The 15,012-nt window shown below is 41.1% G+C and overlaps 1 protein-coding gene across 1 annotated transcript in view; it reads left to right on the top strand.

The window, feature by feature from the left end:
* Positions 1–13,709, top strand: part of Zbtb43 (zinc finger and BTB domain containing 43) — a 28,385-nt gene extending 14,676 nt beyond the window's left edge. The window contains exon 3 of the mRNA XM_020160960.2: positions 9,578–13,709. Coding sequence (XP_020016549.1) covers positions 9,601–11,004 — 1,404 coding nt within the window. The 5' untranslated portion in view covers positions 9,578–9,600 and the 3' untranslated portion in view covers positions 11,005–13,709. The remainder of the gene's footprint in view (positions 1–9,577) is intronic.
* Positions 13,710–15,012: the final 1,303 nt, after the last annotated feature.

The raw sequence follows: 15,012 nt of genomic DNA, 5'->3' as shown, positions 1-15,012 counted from the left end.
TGTCACTTCAGCCATCTCATAGGTTGTTTAACCTAGACCAGATCCCTCATTCTTCAAGCAAGGAAACTGAGGCCCAGAAGAGTTCAGAGACTTGCTCTCCAGAGTGTCAGGTGTCAATGTAAAATAACAACTTTACTTTACAGCAACAACCTAAAAAAAAAAAATCCTCTTACCTTTCTACAGCATCTTAAGGACACTATCAGAAAGCATACCACCATGGACCCAGAGTCACAGGTGAGAGAGGTTCTCCTCAAAGATAAATTTCTATCAGTCAGTCCCAGATGTTTTTAAAAAACTCAGATTGTGGCTGAAGGGAAAAGTCACTGAGCCAAGTAATACAGCTAGCCATGTCTGTATTTATGGCTATGTCTGTATGTCCGGGACGTTACTAACAGGAGAGAAAAAGATAAGAGACACCATGGCCTCATTGTTGCTCTCGGAGAGGGCCCTACCTGACTGGGGCCTGTATCCTGAACTTGCTGCCGTGGTGGACAGAAGGGGCACTTCTGCAGAGAATGCTTAAGGGGGACAGCCCAGGAGACAGCCCCACCCCCAACCAGGACCCTGCCCTCTGCAAGGGTAACCACTGGAGGTCTAAGTGCCCCCCCATCACCAGATGGAAGGCGAGGTGCCTCCTCCTATGGATTGATGGGTCCAAGCCTCCTGGCCACACTCCACTTCTTGGCATCAATGTTGAGGAGCCATAATGGCAGAAAAACAAAAGGTCATTTTCCTCCTAGACAGTGGAGCCCGTTTCTGTTTTACCTTTTTCTCCTGGTCCCCGTCCAATGACAAAAGTTATTGTTCGGCGCAAATCTGACCAGCCTCTAGAATGCTAGTTTACCTGGCCTCTGGCCTGCTCTTGGGGAGACCTCCTCTTCTGTCACTCTTTCCTCATAGTACCTGAAACTCCAGTGTCCCCTGCTGGGACAGGATTTACTATCTCAATTAAGAGCTCAAATTCTCCTCCCCACAGGCAGCTATCTCTGCTGCCCCCTCCTTCAGGAACAAAGAGATTCCACAGTGTGGACTGATGAGATGAGTGTAGGGTAAGCCAGGACGGCCCTCCCTATTCAAATAAAACTCAAAAATCCCTCACAGTTTCCACACCTAAAACAATATCCCCTCAAGCCTTATGCCTATTCCTAAAAACAACAAGGGCTACTAATTAGTTGCTCCAGCCCCTATAATAAATTTAAAATTCTTATAAAGGTTAATTTTTAAAATACAAGTTACAAAGTAAACAACTGGAAAGGATATGGACAGGTAATAAATGTATTTTTGGGAAATTAAAGAGAAAAGGAATGGTTTTTTGGATGAGAAAGGATTTTGTAAAAAAGGGTTTATCCTAAAGATTGTTTCCAATAGGAGGAATAAAAACAAGCCATCAAAGGGTTTAGTATGTTATATAAAGGTCTAAGTAAGTTTTAAAAGTGCATAAAAACTTCGATGTGTGAAAAAGTTGAATGTAATCTAAGAGTTGCCTAAAAGACTTTTAGGGTCATGTCAAACTAAAACCAAATCCTCTATGTCTATGAAATAACAAGGTTATCTTAATATTGTTCTGCTCTGAGTAACATCTACAAAAAACCATTACAGAGAAAGATTTTATCAAAGAAATTATTTGTGTTTTCTGCTGATCTTGTCAAGCTTTTAAGTACTACTAAATCAGTTCATTTACATATTTGCTTATGTGTCTTAAATGACCACCTTGTAACAGTGTTATCTGAATATGGTACAAACATTTAAAAGGTTGAAGGTGTCAATTTATATAAAATAATGAGCTAAAGCTTTCTTTTATCCAAGAGTGTTACATTTAAATCCTGACAGTCCCTGCCTCCCACGGGTCACCTACCTAGGTGTGGCCTTAAAGAGACAGACTCACTCACTGAGTCATAAATGCATCAACCCAATCTTCTGTTTCCCAACCCCCATACCATAAGACAGCTTACAGCTTTCCTGGCAGTTATAGGATTTTGCAGAATTTAGATCCCTAGGTAGGTAGTCCCTGAACAGACACCTTTTTATGCTCCTCCTGATATTCCTTTTTGGGTCTTAGATAATGTATGGCCACCCATTTGTCTTAGAAAAACTTGCCTCCAACAGACTCTGCTCCTCTGGCTGACTACCTGCCTTCTCAGGGAACCTCTCAGGGAGCATGCAAACCAGATCCTGCCCCACCCTATAACAATTTCTGTTAAACCAGGGCATCTTGTTCTCCAAAAGGATATTCTACCCTCTCCATTGGGACTTCGACGGACCAGCCCTCATCTGGTCATTCTCATGACACCCACTGCTGTCAAGCTCAGTGGGTTCCCCCAGTGGCGGCACCTCACAAGACACAATTAGAAAATGGAGAAAGGAATTGGAGGATTCTTGAAATTGTCTAGGGGACATTTCACAGTGGTTCTCCTGACCAATGCCCATCCTAATGCCTATGTTTCTCGCTCTCCTATTCTTAAGCTTCCTCCCTTGTATCACACACATCTCTGCTGTTGCTAATCAAAAATTTAACCAGTTGAACCTCCAGGGATACCAACCTCTCCAAATCAGAAGGATAGTTGGCTGATACCCACCATGCGGAGGTCGGAGGATTGGCTCGAGACTCTTTACGACCTGTGGCTGCAAGGGACCTTCATCAACTTCAGGGAAGAGGAAATCTTCATTTTCGGAGCCTGGGTGTATGCCATCATGAGGCTCAGCACCCCAACATTTTTTGCCAACTGACCCTCCCTTCCCCTATACCGCCCCTTGCCAGCTCAAAGAAGCCAGAGCGAACACAACGCCCCCCTTCCTTAACAAACAAACAAGGGAGGAATGTTGGCAATAATGGTGCCGATAGGTTTCAGTTCTTACTGCACCCTTAAGCTTCCATTTCCCAGGGTCACGGTCCTGCCTCAAGTCTAGCTTGAATCCTCCTTCTGCCCCAACCTCCAATCAGCATGAACCATAAGATCCTAACCAATCAGATCATGCTGAGTCCCACTGACAGGTATTTAAGCACCTGCCCTTCCTTCTCTCTCTCTCTCTCTCTCTCTCTCTCTCTCCCTCTCCCTCTCTCTCCCTCTCCCTCTCTCTCCCTCTCTCTCCCTCTCTCTCCCTCTCTCTCCCTCTCTCTCCCTCTCTCTCTCTCTCTCTCTCCCCCTCTCTCCCTCTCTCTCCCTCTCTCTCTCTCTCTCTCTCCCCCTCTCTCTCCCTCTCTCTCCCGGCAATAAAGAATCTCTTGGCCAGATCACTCCTCTCCATGTGGTCATTTTGGGACCTATATTTCCTTACACTGGGAATCCAATTCAGGGCCTCAAGCCAAACCACACTTCTCAGCATACATAGTGTCTTTTGGTGTCCTATTTAAGAATCCATTGCCAAAGCCAAGGTTAAGCAAAGTTAATTTGCCTATTTTCTTCTGGATTTATAATTCCCTTCTTAAGTATTTAAGTCTTTGATCCATTTTAATTTTTGTATGTGGTATCAGCTCAGGATCTGACTTCTTTTGGACATGAATATCCACTTTTCCTAGCACTGTTGATTCAAAAAACTATTCTTTCCCCACTGAATGGCCTGAGCACTCTTATTGTAACTCAAATTTGACTGTAGACGTGAGGATTTATGTCTGTGCTCTCAGTTTCTAGTCCATTGATCTCCCATCCAAGTACTAACCAGGCCCGACCCTGCTTAGCTTCCGAGATCAGACGAGATCGGGCGCGTTCAGGGTGGTATGGCCGTAGACCCATTGATCTATATGATTGTCCTTCTGCCAGTACCTCACTGTTTTGATTATTATGGCTTTGTATTGGGAAATGCAAGTCTTACAACTTTGTTCTTTTTCAAGGTTTTTTTTTTGTTTGTTTATTTGTCTGGTTTTTTTGGCTCTTCTGTCCCTTGAAATTTCATGAGTTTTAGGATGGGATTTCCCATTTCTGCCAGGAATGCCTCTGGGTTTTTAATAGAGTTTGTATTGAATCTGAATACTGTTTTGGGTAGTATTGTCAACTTTATATTGAAGGCTGGAGACATGTAAGTGGTAGAACATCTGCCTGGCAAGTACAAAGCCCTGAGTTTAAACCTCAATACTGCATATACATGTAGAAAGTTTTATAATCCGTGAATACAGGACTTCTTTCCATTTTCTTTCTTTCTTTTTTTTTTTTCACAGTGCTTTGTAGTTTTCAGTATATAAGTTCCTAAAATTTTCATTCTTACTCTGTTTTTATTCTGCCGTTATAAATAGCATTATTTTCCTTAACTTCTTTTTGTGGCTTAATCATTTTTGGTGTATAGAAACACAACTGATTTTTGAGTATTGACATTGTATCCTACTGTTTGCTGAATATTCTTTCAGTGTTCCTTGTTGCAACTTTTTTTTTATTATGAAAGGGTGTTGAATTTTGTCAGATCCTATTTGTGGCAGTTGAAATAATCGTGGAGGTTTTTTTTTCCTTTATTCTGTTAATGTAATATACAATGTAGTAAGTCCCATTTATTGCTTAAGGGTATTTATATTTCTCTTTTACTGCCTGATCCCTTCCTTTTAATACTCTCTTATGTAGGGTGCCTTCTTGATTCTATTCTCTTTTTCATGTGTATTTTTAGTTATTAGTAGTTACTCTGGAATTTACAATGAACATTTTAAACTTATGACAACCTAACTTGAATAATACATTTCCTATCTTCGGTCTTCACATTGTTACTGTCACAGATTGCATTTGCGCATATTGTGTGCCTGTTAGCATAGATTTATTGGTCTATATATGTTCCTTTTGACTCATAGGGGAAAAAAGAGATTATAAATTAAAAGTACAGTAATTGTGGCTCTTACATTACCTAATGTGTAGATACTTGCCTTTATCAGTATTATTTTCATAAGGCTTTGAATTTCAGCCTAACATTCTTTTATCTTGGCCCCTTTAGCATTTTCCGTATGAGTGATTGATGTAATGAATGTCCTTAGCTTTTGTTTATCTGGGAATGCCATAATTTTTCCTTCATTCCTGATGGTAATAAAATTTTGCGGGGTATAGAATTCTTAAAAGACAGGGTTTTTTTCATCATTTTAAGCCCAAAATCCTTTGGAAATGACGATACACACCAGCCCATAACAGTTAATTCTTTTCAGTTCCAGAATTTCTGTTTGGCTCCTTTTATAGTTTCCGTTTCCTTATTGCTATTGCTCTGATTTCTTATAGTTCTTTTCCATAGGTTTTTTTGTTTTTTGTGGGACTGGGGTTTGAATTTAGGGCTTTGTTTGCAAAGCAGGCACTCTATTTCCTGTTTGAGCCACACCCCCAATCCATTTTGTGCTGGTTATTTTGGAGATGGGTTCTTGTGAACTATTTGTCTGGGTTGGCCTCAAAACTCAATCCTTCAGACGTCAGCCTTCCAAGTAGCTAGAATTACAGGCATGAGCCACTGGCACCTGGCAGTTGTCTTTTGTTTTTTGGGCATATTTAATATTTGTGAGTAGTAATTCTTCATCTGTTCTCTGTTGCTATAACAAAGTGCCTGAGTCCAGGTAATTTATAACAAATAGTTTATTTGGCTCGTGGCTCTGTAGGCTGAAAAGTCCAAGAACATGTTGTTGGCATCTGCTCAGCATCTGACTAGGACCTTCTTGCTACATTATAACATAGTATAGGACACCACATGGCAAGACAGACAGCAAACATGCCAGCTTGTTAGGAAGCATTAATGCCCCCTTTACAACCTGGGGCTCCACTTTCACGACCTCATCTAATAGTAGTTGCCTCTCAGAGGCCCCACCTCCAAACACCACTATCATACGAATTGGAATACTAAGTTTCCAACGCATAAACTTTTGGGGAACACATTCAAGCCATAGCTAATTCCAGTGTCTTGAGTTTCCTCAGGGACAGTTTCTATTTGACTCTCTGCACTGTAAATGTGCCTTTTTATATGTATGCTTTATCATTTTTTGTTGAGGACTAGACGTTTTGAGTATTGTTTTGTGGTAACTCAATCAGATTCTCCTTTTCCTTAGGGTTTTGTTGTTGTTACTTATTTAGTCTACAATTGTTCATTTGTGTAGGAACTTTCCCAAATTGCAAAATCTATATCCTTGTTGCATGTACTCACTAAGTTTCTATACTCTTACTTATGTCAGCCTGTGACTTGACAAAAATTTCTTTCAATGCACACACATGCTTGTGCTTAAGTCCTTTTGTTGTTTTGAGGCAGGATCTCACCTGGCTAGCTCCTCTGCACCTGGCTCTTAAGTTTTCACACTGATGCCTCACATCTGCCGAACCGGCCAAAGCACACACAGTTTGGAATGTTTGGAGGACAAGATGTCAGTTCTGGCATCTGCCAGCTGCTCTAGGAATGCAGGTCACCTTCCCACCAGCTATGCCAGGGCTGAGAGAATTCTGGGTTTGACACCCTGCTTCTTCTGAGGTTCAGGAGACCTTCCAGCATTCTCTTCATGGCTGTGTCTGATCAGCTTCCAGACATAATGTGATTCTGGTCATTTTTCAAGCTTCTTGCTGATTATGTACAGGGGTAGGCCCCTGAAGTTTCCTACTCCACCATCTGCCATAACCTCGTGTATGGCATTTGTTTCAGTGGAACGCTTTTTAAATATCTTATTATTCTTAGTCCTTTAGAATTCCACAACAGGAGACTAGAAGCATGGCTCAAATGGTAAAGCACCTGTTCTGCAAATGTGAAGCCCTGAGTTCAAACCTCAAAAAAATAGCAGGAAAAGAAATAAACCAAAAAAAGTAAATAAAAATTCAATAGAATTTTTGAACTTTATGAGGAAAATATGGGTTATTCAATAAATTATTAGGAAAATAGACTAGCTATTTCAGAGGGAAAAGAGTTGAGTTCCAACTTTAGTCTATATAACAGAATAAACTTCATGTTTAAAGGTTTAAAACTTTAAAAAAAAAAAAGAATGGTACTGGGAAAAATCCTAAGTAATTCTCTTTTGTTTTTATATTTAGAAAAAATTTTGGAGTTTCTTTGTTTGACACAAAACCCTGGAGCCATAAAAGCAAAGAAGAGTAGTTATTTTACATAAATTTCACTGTGGCAAAAAATTCTATAATGTCAGCCAACTGAAAAAAAATGGCAATACAAGACAAAGTTAATTTTCTGAATTTATAAAAATCCGATATTAACTGCCCATAGTAAATTTAAATACAGAATGAATCTCATTCATAATTAAGGAAATGCAGATCAAAATAGCAAATGAATCTTGGGTTATTCACTTAGAAAATTTCAAATAAAAATTTCTGATTTAATAGCATCAAGAGGATGTAGGAAGTAGACACTCATTTACTGTTTGTGAGGGTGTGATTTGGTACAACAAACTTCCTGGAAAGTAGTTTGATAATATGTATCACAGTGTCAACTTCAAAGCTCTTTAACTCAACAATCCCGTTAGTAGAAATTACCCTGGAGGTGGATTAGGGGGGCTGACTAAAGTGGTAGCATTCAGGGTCCTGAGTTCAGGTCCCAGTATTGCCCCCATACCCCCCAAAATAGAAAAATTACCCTGTAGATATTTTCATAGGTGTGCCAAGATTAGTTACATAGTGATATCCATTGTAACATTGCTTATAATTTCAAAAACGCAGACAACTGAAATTCAGTTAGTGGAGAACTGCTTAAATTAGTATACATCCGTGTATCAGGAAGCTATGTGGCCATTAAACAGAACGAGTAGTAGCTCTTTCAGGGCTAATGTGGGAAGATCTCCAAGATACACTAAATGATAAAAGCTAAGTAGACTAAAAAAAGCAGGTTACGAACCAATTTGGGTGGGGAGGTATATATGATTTATTCTGATATATGCCCAGAAAAGTTTCTAGAAATACAGTCAGGAGTTTGTTAATGGTAACTTTCTTTGGGAGAGACTAGGAGTAAATGATGGAAAAATTTTTTACACCTTTCTATAATTTTTTTTTACATGTGTGTGCATGATAAATAGTTAAATCAGAATTTTAGTGTGAGAACTAGCACAGAGTCTGTTCATCCAGATGTAGTTTTCAGAATTTACGTACAAACCTCCAATCTATATATTTATATAGTCAACTTTTCCTTTTGAAACTGCAAATACCTAAATAGTTTCTTTCATAGACTACTTTTGTTTCAGGTTATTATGAAATGTTTTAAGATTTATAAAATCACAAATTAATACTTTGTTTTAAAAAACACTTGTCTTTTAAAATTATGAATGAGTAATCTGGCATTTTCTTAGGGGAGGTGGAGTGATATGACAGGAAAAATACTTTGGAGTTATACTGACCTAGATTCCTATCTCAACCTAATATAAACTAGCTCTTTACCTTGGGAAAGTTACTTAAAATGGCTAAACTTAAGACTATCAAGTCCTACATTTGCAGAGTAATTTATAAGAGTAAGTGGAATAGATGTATAGTACCTGGCATGTAATAATTACTCAAGGCATATTAGTTTCTTCTCTTCTCACATCTCCCTGTCCCTCAAGGATGACGCTCAAGCTTTGCGTTGTCTCATTCTTTATCTCATACTTGGAAACCTTGGTGTTTAGCAGTGTTTGCTTATAGTATTAGGGCACAGTGACAAATAGTAGTGATACTTCTTTTTGTCCATTTTACTACAGAATTATTGGGCATGGGCAGGGTCTCTGGTAGAGTTCATCTTGAGCATTGTTGGGACTTGTCTCTAACACAGGACAAATACAGTAGCAACACAGATAATCCCTTATTCTTTGTTATAGCTTTATCTTGTAGTCCATTCAGTACCAGGTACAATATTTACAGTCCTAGTTGGTCTGTAACTCTTTAAACAGTTTGGAGACATCAGTAGCTCACTTTGTTGTTCTTTTCTGCTTCACAGGATCAGTTCTTAAGGAGTTAAAATTCCCACAGCCATAGAGAATCCTGCGGTGTTCAGGGCCTGAAAGAGTGTGCCCCTTTAGTGCTGAAAGACCAGAGGCAAAATTGTCCTTGTCCCATAGCTCCACCCCACCAGCCTCCTGTCCCTCCCTGGATTCTAACCAAGTAGTCTCCTTTTGTTCTTTTGTTCCTTGCAGTGGTCAGATTCATTCCTGCCTGGAGCCTTTGCATGAGTTTCTTCTCACAATTGTTTTTTTTTTGGTGGGGGGAGCAGGAGCCCTGGTCCTCACACATGCTAAGCATGCACTCTACCACTGAGATACACCCCCCTTCCCACAATTCTGTTCTCTCTCTCTCTCTCCTTCAGATTCAGTTGAATCTGAAGTTTAAAGTTCAGTTGTTTTGATAGGAATCATGTTTGTTTTGATTAGAAATATTTGCTTTGTTTTCTTTAGGGGATTTGTATAGCTTACAGATGTGATCACTATGGATTCTGTTGTTTCACTCACAGACACAGAGGCAAAATCAAGAGCTAATTCTGTACAGGATGCTGGGTAACTGGTGTTTCAGTGCTGTCATACCTGCAAGCTTTGCTCAGGGGATAAATCCTCTATCCACTAGTGTCATAGGCAAGGGGACTTTGTGGAACTTTGGAGCTTTTTGTTTTCTTAGTGATGGAGAAGGGGATAAATTAAGTTTCTTTTTAGGCTGGAATTTAATAACTTATTTTTCTCTTGTAGTACTAAACAAGATTTGTGATGAAATGGAGCCTGGAACAAACTCTTTTCGAGTAGAATTTCCTGATTTTTCCAGCACCATTCTGCAAAAACTGAACCAGCAGCGCCAGCAAGGACAATTGTGTGATGTCTCCATTGTTGTCCAAGGCCACATTTTCCGGGCACACAAAGCTGTTCTTGCTGCCAGTTCACCCTACTTTTGTGACCAAGTGCTCCTGAAAAACAGTAGGAGAATTGTTTTGCCTGATGTGATGAACCCAAGAGTGTTTGAGAACATTCTCCTATCTAGTTACACAGGACGCCTAGTCATGCCTGCTCCAGAAATTGTTAGTTACTTAACAGCAGCAAGCTTCCTCCAGATGTGGCATGTGGTAGACAAATGCACTGAAGTTTTAGAGGGAAACCCTACAGTCCTTTGTCAGAAGCTAAATCATGGGAGTGATCACCAGTCTCCCAGCAGCAGTAGTTACAATGGCCTGGTAGAGAGCTTTGAACTAGGCTCTGGGAGCCACAGTGATTTCCCCAAAACCCAAGAACTGAGAGATGGTGAGAATGAAGAAGAGAGCACCAAAGATGAGCTGTCATCTCAGATCACTGAGCACGAATACCTGCCCAGCAACTCATCCACAGAGCATGACCGGCTGAGCACCGAAATGGCAAGCCAGGATGGGGAGGAGGGGGCCAGTGACAGTGCTGAGTTCCATTACACCCGGCCCATGTACAGCAAGCCCAGCATAATGGCTCACAAACGCTGGATCCACGTGAAGCCTGAGCGCTTGGAACAGGCTTGTGAGGGCATGGATGTGCATGCAGCTTACGATGAGCACCAGGTCACTGAGTCCATCAATACCATGCAGACAGAGCACTCAGTCCAGCCTTCAGGAGTGGAAGAAGACTTTCACATTGGGGAAAAGAAAGTGGAAGCTGAGTTTGATGAACAAGCTGATGAGAGCAATTACGATGAGCAGGTGGATTTCTATGGCTCTTCCATGGAAGAGTTTTCTGGAGAGAGGTCAGATGGTAATCTAATTGGGCACAGACAGGAGGCTGCCCTTGCAGCAGGCTACAGTGAGAATATTGAAATGGTGACAGGGATTAAAGAAGAAGCTTCCCATTTAGGATTCTCAGCCACAGACAAGCTGTATCCTTGTCAGTGTGGGAAAAGTTTCACTCACAAGAGTCAGAGAGACCGACACATGAGCATGCATCTTGGCCTTCGGCCTTATGGCTGCGGTGTCTGTGGTAAGAAATTCAAAATGAAGCACCATCTCGTGGGCCACATGAAAATTCATACAGGCATAAAGCCGTATGAGTGTAATATCTGTGCAAAGAGATTTATGTGGAGGGACAGTTTCCACAGGCATGTGACCTCTTGCACCAAGTCCTATGAAGCTGCAAAGGCTGAGCAAAATACAACTGAGGCTAACTAAAAATAGGGTCTGGCCCTTGAGTGGCATGCACAAAAATAAACTATGGTAATTAATGCAAATCTGGGCACAGATGATGCGTGCCACTTGCTATTATGAGAGAAGCTTAAAAAAAAAAAAGAGGAAGATATTTCTGAAAGACCAGCTCTAAGTAGGCCAATTAAAAAATCTAATTCCTCAGATTTGTGAATTCCAGTCCTGGCCTGGCATGGGTGATGGGGATAAGTTCACTCACTGCCCAGCTGGCAAGGGAAACCTTCAAGCCAGTTGTGATTGAGGCAGGTGGAATTTGTGATAGAGACATCTGCATTTGGAATTGGACTCTAGCCTACCAGTTCCATTTCAGGTGGCAGCAGTTTTCCATCACTCATTATTACAAGATCACATTGAAGTTTTATTTTGCTCTCATTATATGTCCTTAGGTAATGTGGATTTGTTTTGGTAGCTGTTTCACTAAATCAATGCTACTTATGATCATGGGATGAGAAATGGATTAACAGAGCTTTCTTGTCTGGTTTTATTCTTGCTAAAGGGTATTTTAGCTAAAACTATGGAGATGCTAAGAGGATGACATTCTAAGTCTGAAACAACCTATGCTACAAGCTTTAGTTTTTTTTAAGATGCCACTGTCACAATGTTTCAAACTCTTGATAAGGCACAGTTTTGTATTTTAGTACTAAGTGTAAGTTTGAACTGTTGTATTTAATTGTAATTCTCTTGGGTGCCAGAGATAATTTGTTTCTAGTCGGTTTGCTGCCCCAGATCCTGTCTAATTACAGCATTTACACTATGGGATCTATTCTGGCTAAGAGCCCTCTGGCCTGCTGTAACTCTGACACAGAACCAAGGAGCACCCTACCTGTTGTTTTTTGCTTTTAGATCATGGTGCTTCCCAACAAGGACAGCCAGTGACCATAGTTATGGGACAGCCAGAAATTATGGCTGAGAGTTACCTGTGAACTGAGTGCTACAGTGGCACTCCCACTGTCAGCATGTAAATTGGAGGAAGATAGAATCTCAAGTGGCAGGTCATACTTGAAGGGGGAAAAAATTGCCCCAAGAAAAGAAGAGTCTTGCAAATACACTGGTGGGAGATGCTCTTTTAGAGGAATACACTGAACAAATACTGCCAGATCTTTACGAGTGCTAGGGTGTGTTGAAGTAGTCTACAGATTCATGCTCCTTGGTTATAGATAAAGCTGCAGAAATTTACAAGTCTGTGCATAGCTATACCTAGCAAAAAACAAGAAGAGCAGTTTTTCTGAGGCCTTTTCTGCCAGTCAGATGTTTTAGAGTCAGAATGCTTTTAAGCTGTGTAACATGCCTAAGGTTATTACCAGGGTAGGACAGGGTGCTACTATTATGTCATCTTTCTATAAACCTACTGTTCCATTATTTCTAAGTAGAAACTTTTCCCCCTTACAATAATTTTCCCTGGATTTGGGGTGAATTTTTCTTTTAAAAGTTTGTCTTTGCTCTAATTTGATAGACATTGCTGGCAATGGCCTCTGATCCTCAAGCTCCTAACACCAAGGGTTTCCTTGTCGAAATTGTCTGGAAAGGGGAGAGAAAATACCAGTTAGCTCTTGTAATCAAGATTACAAAACAGGGATATACTCACTAACACTGTATCAGTCTCGGTATATTAAAAGCACTTTGTATTTAAAACTTTATTATAAATATAGCTATATATATATATTGTTTTTTTCTAAACCTAGAAACTAGATATTACCTCTTGGTTGTTTGCCTCATTAATATCATTTTCTCTTAATGTTGACTCTTTCCCAGTTCACAGTCCTGTCTCTGTGTACCTGACAGAAGTGTATAGAGGTAACTATGCACTCAGCTCAGTTGCTCCTCCTCTTTTTCTCATGTTAGAAGCCTATAGTTATAATCCTAGCCACTACGTGTGAGGAGAAATTATTTTATTGCTCCTACTATTTTCCATACTAAGGCAGTGAAGCCACTCCATTCTGCCAAAAGCTGATCCCCACTCCCATGGTATTAACAAAAACATTTCCTGAGAAGGTTCCGTGTGTTGTTTCCCATTAAAGGTTGTATTAAAGTAAGCACTGGGACATTTGGGAAGAAAAGTCTGAGAGGTAAAATTAAAATATTCTGGGAAAACCATGGTCCTTCAGTTATGCTGAATTAGCACTCTTGTCCTGAGTGGTGACAAAGACCTTTTGTTCACGCAGGAGTGTGGCCAGCCACTTGGTGGCAGTTTGGAAACAGTTGTGTTGGGACTTAATGTGTTTTAAGAAAGGAGTATTTCCCTGAATTCCTTTTATGCACATCAGCTGCACAATGTAGAACTTAAATAAATTCTTCACATCTGCTGTGTTTTGTAATGGTTGAGGTTTTGGTAAGAACTGGACGTGTTCATTGGGTCAGCCAGATTTTGTGAGGTAGTTGTTATCTGAGGTGTTGGTCGTGTTCTGGAGGCAGGAAAAGGGAGAGCCTTAATCTGGGCAAAGAAAAGATGAATACTTGCTGGGCACCAGTGGCTCACACCTATAATCCTAGCTACTCAGGAGGCAGAGATCAGGAGGATTGCAGTTCGAAGCCAGCCCAGGCAAATAGCTCTTGAGACCCTATCGGAAAAAACCCATCACAAAAGAGCTGGTAGAGTGGCTCAAGATGTAGGCCCTGAGTTCAAGTCCCAGTACCACCAAAAAAAAAAAAGCATGCTTATAAACTGCTTTTTAGGATTAGGAGATCAAATTGCCCACCTCTTATTGGAGTGATAGTCTATCCTCTTAGCCTCAGCACAGCTTCAGGAAATCCTTGCCCTTCCAAATGTTTGCATAGCTGTGGATAGTATTTCCAAGCAGTGTTTCAGGGATTATTTTCATGGCTTACAACCAAGGCTTTTGTCCCCTACTTTGAATTTTAACTGTGGTTTTCCTCCAGTCTGAGTAGGAAAGGGCTTCAAGCCACCACCAATGGCATTTGGTATTCTCTGTACTTTTAGATGCACACCTCACAGTAATCCACTTGATTGAACTAAGGAAGCAAAATGGTGACCATTCCTCATGTGCTAGGGGTTGCTTCCAGGCTCTCCTGAGGCCGGGACTGTTGATTCCAGTTTCTGGACCTCTCCAACCCCTTTTGACCACTGTTTAAAAGTTCGCCCAAAAGAAGCCAGGTGTGGGTGCCTCACACCTGTAATCCTATCATGGTTCCAAGCCAGCCTAGGCAAAAATTTTGTAAGACCCCATTTCAACCGATAGCTGGGCACAGTGGCACGCGTCTGTCATCCCAACTACATGGGAGGCTGAGTTTGGGAGGAACGTGGTTCTGGGATAGCCTGCTGAGACACCCATCTCAGCAGAAAACTGGATCTGGTGGTGTGCCCATGTCATGGCAGCTATGGCAACGGGAAGCCTGTAAACTAGGAAATAGGAGGATCGTGGTCTAGGCTGGCCTGGGCACAAAGCAAACCCCTTTCTCAAAAATAAGAGGAAAAAGGACTCAAGGGGGAGAGTGCCTGCATAGCAAGTTTGAAACCCTGAGTCCAAACCCCAGGACCCTCCCCCCCCCAAAAAAAAACAAAGAAAAAAGCCTGCCCAAAGGGTCCCCTCCATTGACCCTTTCTCTGTGAACCCCTTCCTACAGAGGGTGGCACACCCTGAGCTGGTATGGAAGGGAGGTTGAGGTGTGCTTTTCTTGCAGAGGTAGGGGTAAAGAGGGCACCTCCAGCACAGACCCAGGTGCTTGCTCTCCGGGCTCTCCAGACCTTTAGAAATGCTGGAAACCGAGGGATGCGTTACCCCAACACCTTTCTGTGCCACTAATTTTTGTGTTTAGGTTGCTTTCATGGTGACTAACTTTATCCAGTGAAACCAGGGTTGTTTGGGCTTTTTTCTTTGCTACTTACGTATTTAAAAAGGTACACGTTTCTTATTTTGAATCTCTACTGATAGTGTCCTATGGGAAGATGCTGGAACACATTTACAAATGTGACCCCTTTTTTTCCCTAAGTTTGCTTGAAGCCTGTACCATGTCAGT

The sequence above is a fragment of the Castor canadensis genome, chromosome 13 (genome assembly GCF_047511655.1).
Source record: "Castor canadensis chromosome 13, mCasCan1.hap1v2, whole genome shotgun sequence".
Classification (NCBI taxonomy): domain Eukaryota; kingdom Metazoa; phylum Chordata; class Mammalia; order Rodentia; family Castoridae; genus Castor; species Castor canadensis.
This window is presented reverse-complemented; position numbering and strand designations above follow the sequence as displayed.